This window comes from Cebidichthys violaceus, unplaced genomic scaffold (genome assembly GCF_023349555.1).
Source record: "Cebidichthys violaceus isolate CVI_PGR_0920_01 unplaced genomic scaffold, fCebVio1.0.p SCAF_6, whole genome shotgun sequence".
Classification (NCBI taxonomy): Eukaryota; Metazoa; Chordata; class Actinopteri; order Perciformes; family Stichaeidae; genus Cebidichthys; species Cebidichthys violaceus.
Window position 1 is genome coordinate 10,019,514 of NW_027176816.1, and position 16,837 is coordinate 10,036,350.

General features: G+C 40.7%; 1 protein-coding gene across 4 annotated transcripts in view; it reads right to left on the reverse strand.

The window, feature by feature from the left end:
- Positions 1 to 16,837, reverse strand: part of LOC137889004 (pleckstrin homology domain-containing family G member 4B-like) — a 36,489-nt gene that overhangs the window by 15,302 nt on the left and 4,350 nt on the right. For all 4 annotated transcript variants that reach the window (XM_068732550.1, XM_068732552.1, XM_068732549.1 and 1 more), the window contains exons 2-4: positions 10,127 to 10,487; positions 2,485 to 2,682; positions 30 to 2,307 (exon numbers count right to left, since the gene is read on the reverse strand). In XM_068732550.1, coding sequence (XP_068588651.1) covers positions 30 to 2,307; positions 2,485 to 2,682; positions 10,127 to 10,129 — 2,479 coding nt within the window. In that variant the 5' untranslated portion in view covers positions 10,130 to 10,487. The remainder of the gene's footprint in view (positions 1 to 29; positions 2,308 to 2,484; positions 2,683 to 10,126; positions 10,488 to 16,837) is intronic.

Below are 16,837 nucleotides of genomic sequence, written 5' to 3' on the forward strand. Positions count from 1 at the left end.
GAATATGATACAAGAACATTACTTTGTACCTGGAATGACCATCTTCCTCCTGTTGATCTTGGGTGAAACCAGTCCAAAGGCTGTGCTGTTTTTACATTTGACCACATGCAGCTGGGGAATCTCTGCACAGGAGCCAGTGTTTTCTCTTCTTCTAATGTTTTGACCTTCGACAATGACCAGCGCACACTTCTGCGAGGTGTCCACCACAGCTGTGGAGAGGGATGAACATCTTCCATCTGAAATGGATTCATGTCTGTTCTGTGGTGCTGAAAGAAACTTAGGAAAGTTTGGACTCAATCCCGTGGAATTGGTTCTGCTTTGTAGCCTTTCACAAGGCTTGAGGGTCATGTTCATTGCAGAAATTTCAGTTGAAGTAAACGGTAATCTGTGGTGTTTGGCAGAGATCACATCTGACTGGTTAGGATCATTCAAGCTTGTTCCGTTCACATTGTGTAAATTGCCATAAGTTTTGACAGAGTGTGCATCCCTTGGTTCCCTGAATTGCAGAGTGGTCCTTTCAGTTGTTTTTTGTTCTGGTAGACCACCAACTTTTAAAACATTTGTTCTCCTGTAATCCATACAGTGGGCAGTGTTTGTATCTCCGGTTTTCCAATATGGAACAGTGTTCTTCCCTCCTGACTCCTTACAGATGGCTCCACTGACAGAGGAAGGAGACTGGTGTTGCATCCCGGGATCAAACCCTGTTCCTTGAACATTGCACCATGGATCCCCTGATTCAGTCTGTGGTAGTCTTTCGTCACCCTGTAAGAAATCACCATCTTCCTCCACCACTGCTAACATATTCCCCCTGTCCTTCTCCTGCCCAAAGGGGACAGGGTTTTGTATAGCAGCCTGGTAGGAGTCCCTGTATCGACACCTCAGCTCCTGAGATTTGGACGCCTTTCCGCCTTGTCTTCTCCTCATGCACGGGGTACAGGGTTTCTCTGAGAACTGGACAGTGCGGACACACTGAAAAGGTTCAAGGGAGTCAGGGTGAGGGTGATGGGATTGGGAATGGTGGAGAGCGGTTTCGGCGGACATGTTGGGCGCTAATGATACAGCAGCCTCTGATCCAGAATTACTTTGTGTTCGTGGTTTTGTAGGTAACTGCCCATGTGCTTGTGACTGTGGTTGAAGTGGCGTTTGTGTGTTAGGCTGTCCCTGTGTTTGCCTGTATGATTCCATTTGTGCACATGGCTGCATTTGTGCTCGTCTGTGTGGATATCTTTGCCTTTGCGGTTCGATTTGTTCATGCAATTGCATTTGCCCCTCTAATTTCTGTTGTTCTTCAGTTGCTGACTTAGCTCTACTAAAAAGCATAGTTGCCTGAAGAATATCAATATATTCTCCTTCGGCAACAATGTGGCCTGTTGGCTCTCTCCTGCTTATAGCTTTAATATTTGTATCTTTACGATTATCTGGCCCTATATTTTCAGAAAAAATTACACCCTTATCTTCACGTTTGCAGGTAGTTGTATCTCCACTTGCAGGGGTGCGTGTGCCTGAAACAGTGGTCATTTTTGTGGCTGTATTTGGGCCGGTCCCAGTGAAGCAGCTGTCCCACGTATTAGGAGACACCCAGCCAATAGGCTTAGGCTCACTTTCCGACTCTTTCAATTTGACTAGTCTAGATGAAGAAGCAGCGCTAGCATCCACCAGGCAGAGTGACACAGCAATGCCATGCCTCGCTGGACATATACGGGTCTCCACAGAGAAGGCAGAGGGATGTGAGGAAGATGGTAAAATAGAATTTTGAATAGTTACAGGATACTGTTTTGGTGAAGATGTCTTTGAAGGAGAAAGAGGAAGTGAACGATTTGATGAAGAATTCTCAGGAAAATGAGGAAGAGGTGGAGGATGAGGAAGCGGAGGTGGTAAAGGAGGATATGAAGGAGGAGCCGAGGCCATACTACTCCCAGCACACAGTGGCACGTCCACAAAATCCGGCACGGCCACCCGTTCCCATGGCAACCTCACCACACCCTGCTCAGTGGCGAGCAGGCATTGGCTGAGAGGCGTTCCATGGCGGCCCTGGTTGATCCCCTCTAACCAGTCACGGCTGAATATACAAGGATAGGATGTTTCAGCAATCGGAGTCTCCTCAACAACTTCCACTATAAGCCCCTCCTCTTCCAGGAGGCTGCAGACCAAGATGCGAGCTGATTGGTTACAAAATGGTGCCACCTGGAGGTAAAAGTCGCCAGGCTGAAGTAGCAAGGGGTCGATGGGAGCAAGGTGTACGACAACTTGGTCACGCAAACACAGAGGCCAGCCCTCACACAGGAAAAGTACATCAGAGTACTGAGCCTAAAAAAAGAGAAGGACATTATTGGGTTTCAGTTTTAGAGGTATATCAACATTTTTGTTTATTTTTATTATAAATGAAGTCCAGCAAGACGATTTTAGTGCAGCTCTATTCCATATTAACACATGTAAAGTATGTATGTCTCTTTAGACACTATAGTCAACAAGACAGCGACTTACACATGCAGCCTGCTGCACGGTGTCTAAGATGTGCTTGGCTGGGACCAGAAAGTCCAGCAGGCACCGCAGAGCATCTCCCCGATAATGTCTATCAATGATTTGGAAGAGCTGGCTGAGAAGAGTGGGGGCGGTGGCCTCAAAGGGCGGATACAGCACCGACAACAGGTTCTGGATCGAGCTTTCCAGAGAATCAAGGTTCTGAAAACACAAGAAAAGAGAAATCAGAGGCTTTGCTCGATATCCTTCTGGTTAATTATTGATCCCCACTCCATCAGTTACAAGGTAGTAAGGCCGTGGTTACTGTGGTTACTCCTGTACATAGACCTACACTACTTGGACAAGTTGTCATTTAGTCAGTAACATCTCAAACCTAAACGTTACACCATTGATTCCAGGAATACCTGCCATGTACTGATATTTGTGATTTTCAAAAGAATATTTTCAACATAAACTCTGCTGTACTGACACATTCACACGTTGAACCACTCGCACAATGTAAAAAGATTAGTTAAACATGACACTGCACTCAGACAACATTATTTCTTATATTTTTTATATCTTACAGTAAGTAGCTTGTTAATATTAATGAGATGGCTTCTTGAAGTAAGAATATTTATGCAGAATCCCTACAAAAGCTACAACTAATCTAAGGATTATTTTTCCAATTAATTAATTGATTAGTATACTATTGATTATATAAAGAAAGTAGGTGAAAATGGCCATTCAAATGCCTTAATTGTTTTATCTGAACAGCACATCAAATGTTGAAATATTTAATCTACAATGAAATGATACAGAGAAAAGCAGAACATTCTCAGAATAGAGAATCTGGAAACAACAAATGATAAATGACTGGTAATTGATTATTAAAAGTATTAATATTCCTGCAACTGAATAATCAACAAAAATAATTTACTTAAATCCCCTGTAATGTACAGTAGTGCTACACAAGAGGAAACCTTGAGTCATTCACATTCATCTCACTGGCGTCTTTCACAGTAAATTACACAGGCCTTGTCCTCAACCTTGTGGCCTGCTCGGGGAATAGCTACACAAACACAAACCCTCTGTGAGCATCATTAAACAGCCAGCCTGACAGCAAACATTCAAGTAAACACAGTGTGTGATGGCTGGTCTCAAGGCTAGCTATCCTCCCGGTTTACAGTTTCACATTCCCTTTGACCTGAACCCAGGGCCCGCTACCCAATTTTAGGCGCTGCTTTATTTAGCACCCAGCAAAGGCCACAGCAGCGGACCTCGGGGTTAATGTATATACATGCATGGCTGAGGCTCAGTGAGAAGATATATGGCATCAGGAAGGGTTGCGTGTGTGTCGACGCACAACATGAATGTTGTTGCCCTTTTTCCCCCAAGGCATGTGTTCAGTGCCATTAACTGTGTGAGATTGCGTCAATGACAGTGTAGGAGCAATTAAAAGGAAACGTTTCTGTATGCTGTAATCTTCCTTGAGTGTAATGAATCATTTAATACAACATTTAGATACATACATTTAATGCTTTCTGGTAGAGTGAAATGAGAACATTGATAAAAGTCTCAAATCTGTTTGACCATTCCGCTGATCTCACAAGTTCCCAGCTGTGGTGATGAAGAAAGACAGACATGGATGTAGTGAGATGGAAACAGAAGAGGGTGTGTTAGGGTGTGATTATGTCCCCTCAGATCAACACTAGTGCTCAGTTTCTCTCCAGCTCTGCAATCTGTTGTGCATCTCCTTCTCTGCACCTTTGAGAAGAAAAAAATGTAGCACTCTTTCTCTTGCATATTCTATGTTTTGTACATATTGTTTGTTTCTTATACATCTGCTTCTGCGTGGTCTCATTTTTTTCTGTTAAGCAACTAGGGCCATCTCCCCTCTCTGTCTTATCTCCTTACATTATAATCTAAAAATGCAGAACTCTCAGCCAGTCCGCAGCCCCCACAGCTCCAGAAACAACACTGTGACTCAGAGCTTTCTGGTCAGTCCTGCCACACCCCGCTGGGACAAAGCACAGTGATGGTCATCATGATGATAACATGAACAAGGAGGAGGAGGAGGAGGAAGATGATAATGGAAGCAATTGGGTGGTTGTCAAATGAGAAGAGGATGAGGATGGTGGTAGGGTTAGAAGCACAAATCAAATTCAGCTCACAGCTCATAAAATTGTAATCAAATGCTTTCCCATCCTGAAGACAATGAGCACCTGCATCTCTTAAATAATGTCAGTTAGTGTCAGTGTTTTTTCTCAGTTGTCGGTGAGGGAGGTCTGGGATTTTTGGCAAAGAACAGCTTGGAAATTGCAGAAATTTAAATGAATGTGACCTTAAGAAGAAAAGTAAACAGTGATGTTGGGTTGGGTCCCTTTGGCAACAGTGATGGGACATGCAAATGCTTTCGACCCTTTGGAGCGCTTACAAAATAAGAGTGAAATTTTACTTGGAGTGCGTTTACACTGCTGGTAATATGAGTCAGCTGTGAGAGCAACACACATCACCAGTTACTGTATATCTGCCGACAAGAATACACACTGTCATGCTGTTACCAGTTAGCTGCTTAGTTGAGTGTGTGCTTTTTATTTATGCGTTTGTCTCCAGTATGTGGTGTATGAGGGGACTGTATGGACCTGGACCACAGTGTTGCCGCAGATTCAAACAGCTCTATATAAACACCCAGATCTCTCTCACTCAGTCACTGAAATAAATGACGACTCACATTACTGTGGATAAGATGTCCCAGTGCGGGAGCTGAGAACAGTTTGAATGTCTCTGTCCGGTATCATTATGACACAGAAATAGTCTGAACACATTCCTGGTGTCAAGCAGGTTCCTGCCTGGACAAGATCTAAATATTCAACAGTGAACAAATGGCTTGTGACTTAATACATTCCTGTGGGACATTTCTTCCCTGATAAAGTATTAAACTGTGATATTACTTTATTAGTATGTTTTTCGGGCCTTTTCCTTTTTTTAATTTGACACTATCTGGCAGAGAGTGATAGGAACTGTGGGGAGAGGGAAAGGTAATGATTTGATTTGAGCAAGGATGTTGAATTACATAGTTCACATCCTAGATCCCTAAACTAATCCACCAAGATGACCCCAACTGTGCCATTAGATGGCAACCACATTTTAAACAAATAAAATGATGTGGACAAACTAAATCTTGGCAAGAATGAAAACATTCACATTTTATTTATAATCTCAAATTCAGTGTTTTTAAGAGTTTTGAAAAAGAAAACCGAATAAACCAATAATGGTTTTCATGATTGCCAATGTACACTAAGTTCAATAGAAAATGTATTTTGTCTTAACCTGTTATTTTTATAACTACTACCCTCCCCCTCAGTTCAATGAAGTATCCCCACAGTCTGTGTAATATTGTGTATACAAAATGCCTGAGAAAATATGTGAAGCACAATAAGCAAAACTGATGTGAATTGGCCAAACTTCAAAGCCTCTACAGACACTGATACTGCCTCTAAATAAGCATGAAAAGAATCAATTTCCTGCGTTTATGTCTGCGGTTTTTCAGCAAAAAAAGAAAAAAGAGATTCCCCACTGGATTACACAAACTACTGCTGCCCACACAAAGATCTGATATACAGACATGGATTTATGTAGAGGAAGTAGTTCTTTTATCTTGACTTTTCAGGAACTTTTAACAAAAGTCTTACTTTTAAGTTAAAACAATGTATTCTATTCAAATAGGTTTTTAAAAGACTAGAGAGACGATGGTGTGCATATAATCCTTATATCGGATATGAAAATCCCCTAAACAAAAAGGAACGAGCGTCCTGAAATAGATTATTATCAAAATGATGAAGCTATTCCGGTTAAAACAATGCCAATCAGCAGATGTGACTCATGGCACATGAACCCTTTTTAATCTTTCACACCATCACCTTTAGATATAATACCAATATGTTTGTGTAAGATATCTGATGTCATGCTGGCAGTGAACACAAAGCATTTCTGGCAGCATTGCTTTCACACCTTAAGTGCTGTTTCTTTTCAAAATGTGGATTCATCGACAGACGGGTATCATTTTATTCACATTCAGATAACATAAAAACAGAAAAGTCCCTCTCTAGAGCCAGTGCTTGGATGTGGAAACTTGCCGGTGTAACATGGCGGACCCCTTGAAGAGGACCTGCCCCCATGTAGATATAAAGGGAACAAAAATACAATGATTCTTAGTTTCAAGTGATTATACAATGAAAACATGGCTATGGATATTATATGGAAGCTATATGTGCAGATTATTTTCTCTTTTAAGAAGTATTTTCAAAGTACTTTTCTGAATGGCACAACAAAGCAATATGAAAACTTAAAATGTGCACTATTGTGTCTATAAGGAATTTTTCCTGGCATAGTGTATCATTTTAACAAACCTTATAGCACTGTCCTGACCAGGAAACATCGACAGTGACACACAATTTTTTTAATTTGGAGGAAAATTCAAATGTGCAGTAAACAGATTACCGACTGACGCAGAAGTTGTGCACAGAAGTGTCTCACATCAGGCATGGTACAAAATGTGTGGTGACGAAGAGTCCCCTTGGTAAAACAGACTACGCCAGATGCCTAGAAAAGTTAGGATTCTTTAAAAAGGTGAAGAAGCAGCATGTCAAGTCACATTTTCTGAAGTTGGTCTGATGAATTATATCTACAAATCTTTTAAAAAAATTACAAACTCAATTAACTAAATAATTACTGTAATGAAGGCCCCATATTTACGATGGCTTTGTTAATGTTTATGCTTAATGACACATTAGAAAAGGAGAAGGTTAATCTTTTATCCCTCAGTGTTTTAAATGTTTAATACTATAAAATATTATAATTTGACATCACAAATAAGCCTAAATCTGATTAAACGAGAGGAGTGTGTCCTTAAATTAATTAATTTTGGAATAAATTCTTTGGATGTTTAATGCTAGTCGTTGGCTCCCTACATTGTTTTTTTTTTACACTTTTTTGAGCATTTCTTGTGTAAATAATTTACTATTCCTGTGCTATTTACAGCTTGGAAATCTGCAGCATAAAATAAGAAAAGGTACTACATTTTGTCAAGGAGGGCTTTACTTTTTTGGAGTAAATGGATGTACCTATTAGACACAATGTTGTACCTTTTAGCCTAAAAGCTGCACCTTTAGACTAAAAAGGTACAAAGCAAGTTTTTCTTGTGGCCCTCTACCTCAACACACCCGGTGACATCGGAGCACAAGCAAAAACCAAATTACACTGAGGTCGGACATAAACACAGGTTGTGTCGAGCTACTGTACATGACCACTGAGGCACCGAGACGGCCAGACGGTATATTTAGTAGCTTCACAGGGATCAGCAATTCGGAGCTTGCGGAAGGCAAACACTAATCATGATGGCCTTGATCAGCAGGATGGTTTGAAGGTGGCTGTAAAGTAGCAGTCAGGAGGCAGCAAGGCCTGTGTTTAAGTCATTAAAAACACGTCAGGGAATTATGAATGAGCCGAGACTTTAAGCGCATCTTTAAACTCATCGTGAGTGAGTTGACGTGTTTGTGCTGTGTGTGTGCGAGGCGTGTTATTATATCAAAGTGTGGCTCAGCTTTCACTGACACACTCATCTCATCTGTAATTAACTCACAGCTGTTCTTAATGTAACTCACACCGGCAGATTTCTAGCAAACAACCAGAAATGATCACTTAGATACAGGAAAAACAGATGAAAACACAGATGAACTGCACTCAGTGATACTAATCAGACCCAACATCAAAATATATTGCATCAAATCTTTAAATGTATCACGGTGAAGCCTAAAACTGTGCAGACACACACAGATCAAATCATTATCTCACTAATTGAGACATATGAATCATATAAAGCTTTATCTGTTTGAGTGCATTCATATGTGCAGCTCTGCAAAAACCTTGTCTAAAGACTAAAGACTATTATGAAGCCTTTGATGCACTGAATCTCAAAACTAGGCAGGAAAATTATCAGTGTATGTTTTGCTCAGAGAGTAAACATTAACACTTTGCAGTTGTCCACCCTCATCAGAGCTAAACACTTTGAACAGCTGCTTCACAGCTACACCAGCTCAGTCAACCCGTCAACTCAAAGTTACTGTCAATAAAAAGTTCTTTAAATCATTGAACATGTTGCTGCATACTCTGAATACAGGTGTCGAGTAGATCCTAGCCCAAACGTAATAAACAAGTCTGCTCCATGTAAAGGTGAGGTGATGATTTGTAGTTTTGCAAACAGAGCTGTTGTGTATTTCCATTGAATCACCAGGACGGGACAAGACGTCCTTCTGCTGAGAGAAAAAGGATGCTCTGTGTAACCGGGTCAGCACAGGAACAAATACCCAAACATTGAGGTCACTCCCCAAACAGGAATAGTCAGGTTAATGGACTCTGGCTTCAACGTCATGGCAAATATGCAGGAAACAGGGCGGAAAAGGACAGCGGTGCGCACACACTCACAGTATCCTGCCAAATCAAACCTACTAGAGAGCTGGGCGGGCATTTTAAAAGTCAGCTCCCTACTGTACGTAACATCCTCCCAGAGAGTAAGCGCCAAACAAAATCTACTTTATGTGCAACTGGCCACACCCTCTCTGCAGCCGAGGTGTGACAACACACACATTCAGAAACTTCCTCGTCAGGATTTGCAGGCTGCGACTCTCAACAGGCCAAACTAAGACTGAGTGTTCCAAATTCAAATCTATTCAACAGCACTGATTTCTAACATCACCTCCCTGATGCTGTCGGATGGTTTATCCTCCTCCATGACTTACTTGCCAGTAAATGGGCATCCAGGAAGGGGGCAGGTACAGTGGCTGGTTTGTGAAACCTGCTTTAATGCTCGGTAACCTGAGACCCTCACCTCGAGTCAAAGCACTCTCCAGCAGAGAGCCATGGAAGCTATGCTGTACTTGTACACGGTCAGTATGTTGAAACATGCATGTTTCAACATAAACGACTACTTGTCAGGACTTAATAAATAAAAGACTGTGGTACTATTTAAGAAGGAGACAGAGATGTAACTGTCACGTCTTATATGTCTTATAAGGAAATCCTACATGAATGAATCATTCTAAATGTGATAAAAGAAAAAAGGTGTGTATTATAAAATGTTTAGGGCTGTTTTTCAATTAATTGATAAAACATTTAATCTATAAAATGTCAAGGTGAAGTCTTAAAAAAAAAAAAAAAAAAGATATTCAATGTACAAAAGATATAAAAGCAGCAAAAAAAAAAAAGCAGCAAATGTTGAATCATTTTTGCTTGATGAATGACAATGACAAATCGTTCGTCAATTCATTTTCTGTTATTAGACCGATTGCCTAGTAGTTTGAACACTAAATATGTTATTCAAGACTTGGAGGTCAACTTCTTAAGTAGGAGTAACTGAAAGCACCTCACCCTCCTCTGTCATCTCACAGAGAGTCGTATGTTAGGAAAATTATGGATTAGGAGTTGAACGCTGGGAAGCTAAAACTCCACAGAACATCCAACACCTTTAGACAGGTATGTTTTAATATGAATTGTGATTAGAAGGTGACAGTTACAGCAAACAAAAACGGCAAAATCTTGCGTGAACAAAGAGATAACAGGATGAGTAAAAGCATCTCAGAATAAACAGAGCAGATTGTCATATTACCATCTTCCGTTCTGCATGCTGTCATCTCCATTCATCGCAACAGCAGCGGTGTCTGAAATAATCCAAAACGAGTGATAGTAATCTACAGAGCTGCTGCTGCTGCTGCTTCTCGGTGGCTGCTGGACCAAAATGAAATCCATTCTATTCTGTGACACTCGTTCACAGCCGAGTGAGTGAGGACAACCTTAAGCCAGCTGGATGAGCATTCATTAAGTCCTCAGCTGAGTTGCACTTAGTCTTTCTTTGATTTGTTTTTCTCTCCCTCTCCGTCTCTGATTTACTGTGTTGCCTCTGCTTCCTGTCTCTCTGTGTTTGCTCTCTCCCTCTCGCAGCACCTCGAGTGTTGGTCGGCTATGTATGTCTGAAAGGGTCAGAGCGACCAAACATGAGGTGGGTGAGAGAGAGAGAGAACGAGAGAGAGAGAGAGAGAGAGAGAGAGAGAGAGCGAGAGAGAGAGAGAGAGAGCGAGAGAGAGAGAGAGAGCGAGAGAGAGAGAGCGAGAGAGAGAGAGAGAGAGCGAGAGCGAGAGAGAGAGAGAGAGAGAGAGAAGCCTCACAGTACATGCAAGTGCAAATTCTTATTTTTTTTTCTGTGGCGTCTTCTTACATTATGCATACACACACACACACAGGACAATAACACAGTTATAATTAGAGCACAATGTCAAAAAGGAACATAATCCTTGATACCAACAAGCCGTGAGCTTGTACACTCAGTGTGTGTGTGTGTGTGTGTGTGTGTGTGTGTGTGTGTGTGTGTGTGTGTGTGTGTGTGTGTGTGCGTATTTGTGTCAGATTGAAGGAAGATGATGACGAAGAACAGCTAATTAACATTTTTCTTTTACTTGACTTTTAAAACTACACTTATGACAAGAACATATATTTGTGTTTTGTTTGTTGAAAACAAAGACAATTAAACCACATGTCATTAAAGAGTATTAAACAAATGCTGCACACCTTCGCTGATGCCAAATACATTTTTATACAGTTTATAAATAAATTATTTATCTGTATTCATTTTCAAAAAGAGTTGAAATATTAACACTGGCTGTGTAGAGGTGAGTGTAAAAATAAACAGGAGGCACAAATATGGGCATGACATCATGTAAATATATTTTACTTAATTCACTCTAATATTGTATTTTCCTGCAGAATCGTACTTATTAACTTGTGCTGACAATACCTCAAACTTCTTATTTCACTATTTTTTGAAGGAGGGAATCAGTGAGGATTCTTAACGGCTAACAAGTCGTCTACAACGTCAGTTAAAAATTGTTAAATATGCTCAATGCTGTCAGTGTGGCAGCAAAAACCACTATCCACCACTACTTCGCTCTTTCTGTCACATGACCATTGTCAGGACAACATCAGGAGAAGCACTTCAGCTGAAAAGACATGAACCAAAGGATGGAAACACTACCAAATCATATTTGTTACAAAGTTCTTCATCATGATTTAGGATATTTTGGTGACGAATGCTAAAAACTAGAAAAGAGACAGAAAAAGGATCAGATATCAAGTAGAAGTGAAGACGGGAGAGGGGAAGAAAAAGTGAAACAGCAGCAAGAATATCTTGTCTCTGTATGTTTGACCTGGTCATGTGAAAATAGAAACTAAGAGTGGCAGAGAGACACAGACTGACAGTGAGGTCGCTCTCTCTGACCCAGCACATGTGGAGGGACATTAGGTCATTAAGTGTAATATTCGATTACCTATTAGCTATGTTTTTGATCTCTACATGCTCCACTGCCTAGTTGCTAACTTTGTCTGCCGTTTAGTGCCAAGCAGATAGCGTACAATGGGCTACAGCTGAAAAAAATGCCATACCAAAACTGTAAAGTTGCAGGCCTGAAAACCAAAACAATAAATAAATGAATGAAAGGCTGCATAGAGCTGAGGGGAACTGCCGAACCAAGTGAGTTATCAGCGTTGCTACGAGTGACCCCTTTCACATTCAAGTCATGTGATCAATTGTTGATATAAAGATATTGATTGTAGCAGCTTTAATCTGTCCACATATGTACTCATTTTCATGGTACATTGGTATTTTTGCAGTAAGTTTATCCATGTGTCAACTGTGGAAGCCACAAAGAAAGAGTAAAACAAAATAACACTTTGTTATGTGTTTTGCTGTTTTCTGGCCGCCATCTGCATTTTGCTTCAACTAGTGCAGTGGCCTTGCAAAACATGCCTGTTTGGAATGGGCCCATTGGTTGGCCTGTGAACCGCTCATCCAAACAACTTTGACACCGAGCAATACAACTGCTATGACAGTTGCATCACACAACCAGGTGGCAGCTACTCAGAAGCCCCAGATAAATAAACTCTGGGTCACAGGAAAAAAAACCTCCCAGGTCTGCCTACTAGCGGTCAGAAACACTGGTGAAATACACTAAGGGTTTGTATACATTTCCAAATAGGTATATTAGTTGCTTGCTTTGACATATCCACCATGGTTATAAAGTAGAGCATGAATTCAGACTCAGTTCGCAGAGCCCTGAAGGAGACCAAATTGTACCAAATTTGACACAGCACGTCCTTGGAATTATGTCGATTTATGTTCTGTAGCCAGAACTAACAATAATTGGTGATGAATCTGTCCATTATGTTTGCAATTAATAAAGAAATTGTTCATACAAAAAAGTAAAACATAGACACAGTCTTTACTTTGCTTGTTTTGTCCTACCAGTAGCCCAAAACAAAATACATTACATTTACAATCATATGAGACACTGCAAACCCTTACATTTGATAATCCAACACAGATCATTTTAGCTTCATAAATGACGTTGACACATTTTTGTTCATTCCTTTCATCAACTAACTGATAAATCAACTACTTGTTCCAGCACTAATGGGTGCTGAAACTCTTAGGTACTATACTAGGCATCATATTGTCATATCTAAACAATACCTTGCCCTAATTGTGTGCATGCCATGGCTGATGTGATGCACAAATGAGACTAGAAGGAAACATCAGCTGTTTCTTACCCGGCAACTGAACAACTTATGCATCCTAACGCATCTGAGAGTAGCGTGCCCTCTGCTTCGACTTCTGCAGTTGAGAACAAGCCTGAGGACAAACATGTGTGTTGATGTAGTTGTTATGTAGTGGATCATTGTTGTCCTCATGCTCCACCTCCCCCGCTCTTTTTTTTTTTCTTCCTCCTCTAGGCTGTTAATGCACTGTCTCTACTGGGTGACAAGGCAAATGTGCAAAAGCCAAAAAAGGGACGCAGAATGGGAGGGAGAGGGAGAATGGGAGGAGAAAATGTCAGGGAGTGGGGGTGAGGGAGAAAAATTTAGTGTGTGTGTGACAGCATGTCTGTGGTATTAGGCTTGAGAAGATCGAGCGTGTCCTTGCCAGAGGAGAGAAGCTGTTGATTCTACTGGTCCCAGCCAAGGCCTTGTCGCCCTTGTCCTCATCTCTCTCTCTCTCTCTCTCTCTCTCTCTCTCAAAATCCCCTTCTTACTCCATTGTTCCGTTTCACTCATGCATATTATAAACAGGACATTTTACTTAATCCCAAATCTCTGCTCCTCCTTCTTTGCTTCTTTGTCAGCTCGCAAACTGTGAATTTTAATCTGCACAGAACCGGTTTTCCTGGTTAAAAATACATGTTTAACTGAATTAAGACAGCGACAGGTAATTGCTACTGTATGATGCTTTCTCATTATTTTTGACTGCATTTTACTGTCCACATGTCATTTATGCACAACATAGTTTTACATTCTAGCTGCAAAGCAGCTGCACTGTTTGTTCAACAATGCAAACACTACAGCTACATGTATCAGTCAAACTGGGAACAATCTGCAAATTAAAAGCAATTTAGAGATTTCTTTTCAACCTGACTGGAAACCAGGTTGACATTTGGGGAAATCAGTGCCACTTAAATGGTCAAAATATAACAACTGAGTCTTTCCTAAATAATGTATCTCAAATTTCCAGCACCCCCTGCACTGCAAAGCAAAGCAGTTTAGAAAGCCTGGATTTTTTATTTAAATTATTTGACACCTGACATAGGATAAAACATACCGTAAAAAGTATTTGCAGGTGGTATTTGGTTGTATCTGCAGTCTTCCCTGTCGTCTTTCTATTTATCCCGACTGTGAATGTCTGTGCAACATTGACAGCTCCAGACATATAAAACCAGCCAATAAAATAAGCCTGCCGCTCTGAATGCAACACTGGCTTTACTGTATTTGGAAGCAGCGCAGTCAATGTTAAACTGTGTCAGAAGAGATAAAAAGGCGTGCATGTCTTCATGAGTCGGTGTATGTACTTTGTTACAATAGCCTTAATGGAGCGGAGTGTTTAAAAGCTGCTAATCCCAGTCAGTGATGGAAACAAACGTACCTCGAGTCTTGGCCTTCTATTTTTGCCTCAAGCATCCACAGCACTTCAAGCATGCATGATCCTGAACTCTGGCTTAGGCACCTCATTACCATTCTGTAAAGCATTTAACATAGCTGGGGATGCATTTCCTCCAGTGAGCAGGCGGGAGTCAAAGCTGGATGCACCGGAAGTTCATATCATTTACATTTTTTATGAGCAATTGGCTGCTTCAGTGTTTCTCTGGCATGCAAGCATTTTTGGGGCAGTAAACAAAACAGGCATATTTTCATGAGCTTGAATCCCATACAAGAGTACCGATAAGCAGCTGCTGAAGATTTCAGGAAGTTATTGAATCAAGTTTAACACTTTTGACAGTAGATGATGCTCTTATCAGAAGCTAAACCTCCTCTGTTATTGAAGCTATTATTGACATTTTAATGAAACAATTAAAGTAATTACATCACAGTCTCTTCCCCATTTGAGTTTCTACAAATCAGTGAAACAGGGCCCCTCTATGTTGGTACATTTGGAAAATATCCCTCAATTTGTGTTGCAGCATAGCAACAATACTTCACACATTTTGAATAGTTAAACATGTGTGTTATTAGATACACTGTAGAAAAAAGATGAAGAATGAAGTTAAAATTTAAAAACATGCAAATGTAAACAAATCAACAAACAACTGGGACAACTGCAACTCAAACTCAGAAAGCTGCAACTTATCCTATTAACTTAACTTATTGTCGTGTTCATTTTTACAACAACAGGAGTTTTTTCTGCCTAAATCTATGGTGTACGGTATTGAGCAAAAGCTTTACTGTTCTACTATATATGAAAGATATGAAAAGCTCTAACTCAATCTGAAAAATAATAAACACAAGCTTAAAGTCCTGCCAGTATATGCGTTTCGTGATCTGTAATCAGTGGTCAGTAGACAAGTAAAAAATGGAAAACAACCCTATGGTTTCTCTGCTGCAGAAATGTTCAGCTACGCAGCAACCACCACAGCTGGTACTTCCAATGTCAGAACAATGCACAATGTCTATGTGGAGGTCAAAGGTCAGATTTCAAACTTATCACATATCTGTCCGATACTGACTCAAACAGCTGGACTGGGTATCTGTGACAATAGGCTGATCTGGTATTGGATACCAGATTTTTTAGCCCCTGCTCTGCTGACAAAAGATGCAGCAGTAGGAGGCATGCGGCCTCCCTTTGTCTAAGAGAGAGAGTTGAGACCCTTTAACAATACCATTATCATACTAAATAACAATCCAGTAAATTTATACCTATGTATATGTTTGTTACATTTAGTTTTACAAAGTTAGGAAAGCAATACTTAAGTCAAGCCAGATGTTTCTTTACATAAAATAAATAACGATCCCAGTCACTTACAAAATGAGGCATACAGCTTATTAATTATACACTGGTATCGGGTCGGTACTCTATATTGGACGACACCCAAAGTCAAGGAGTCAATATGGGGACTGAAAAAGCCAAAAAGAGTGGTGCATCCCTAGGGTTGTGTGAGAGTTTGAAAACAAATTTTTATATAGTTTTACTGTTGTTTAACCTGGCCTCCATTTACGTTGTCGGATTCTCCATTGACAATGCGACAAAAACGAAGTTTTCTTAATTAATTCACGGTAACACCTGTGAGTAATTGATAAACAAATGATTGGTTTAAGGGTGAAGGATTCCTTTAAAGTCGATTTTCTAGCTCCAAACAGCTAAATTCAACTCCAGTTTGGTACAGCTACAATATAAGCTACCTGGTGAAGAACATAAACTGTACATGTCACGTACTGACCCACTTTGCAAAGGCGCTTACAGGCAGGAATGTCATCATTATCGTCGTGACACCCATGTGACATACAAAACTGTTTGGTATTCCATTGGGTGCTAATATTATACACCAATGCTAAACCCAGTACGGGCACATTAGTGAGCTACAGAACAACTCTAAACTGTTTGGGTCTCTTAACAGTCTGACCCAGAAGATCCAGACAGAGTGATTCAAAACTTGTTTTACAGTGACAGCTCTTGGTTAGGAGAAACAAATCGACCCAGTGGGGGAGAGAAGGAGAGGCGTCTATTTTGGCCGTCCAACTGACTGTGTGACCCCTCACAGCCTCCTTGGGAGCTGACCCCGCTGGTCATAAATCACCATGAGATGTTTGGGTCACTCTGAATGTACTGCGAGGCTGGCTGGATTTTTTTTAAAACATATTGTTCTCACAGGAGTGTATGTGCCTGGATGTGACTGAAATACGATGCTTACAGTAGCCGGCTGGACAAACAGAATAGACAGGCAGGCATGACAGGAAACTGGGACATTGATTAATGAGAATAAGTAACCAAAAGAAAAAGAGGACA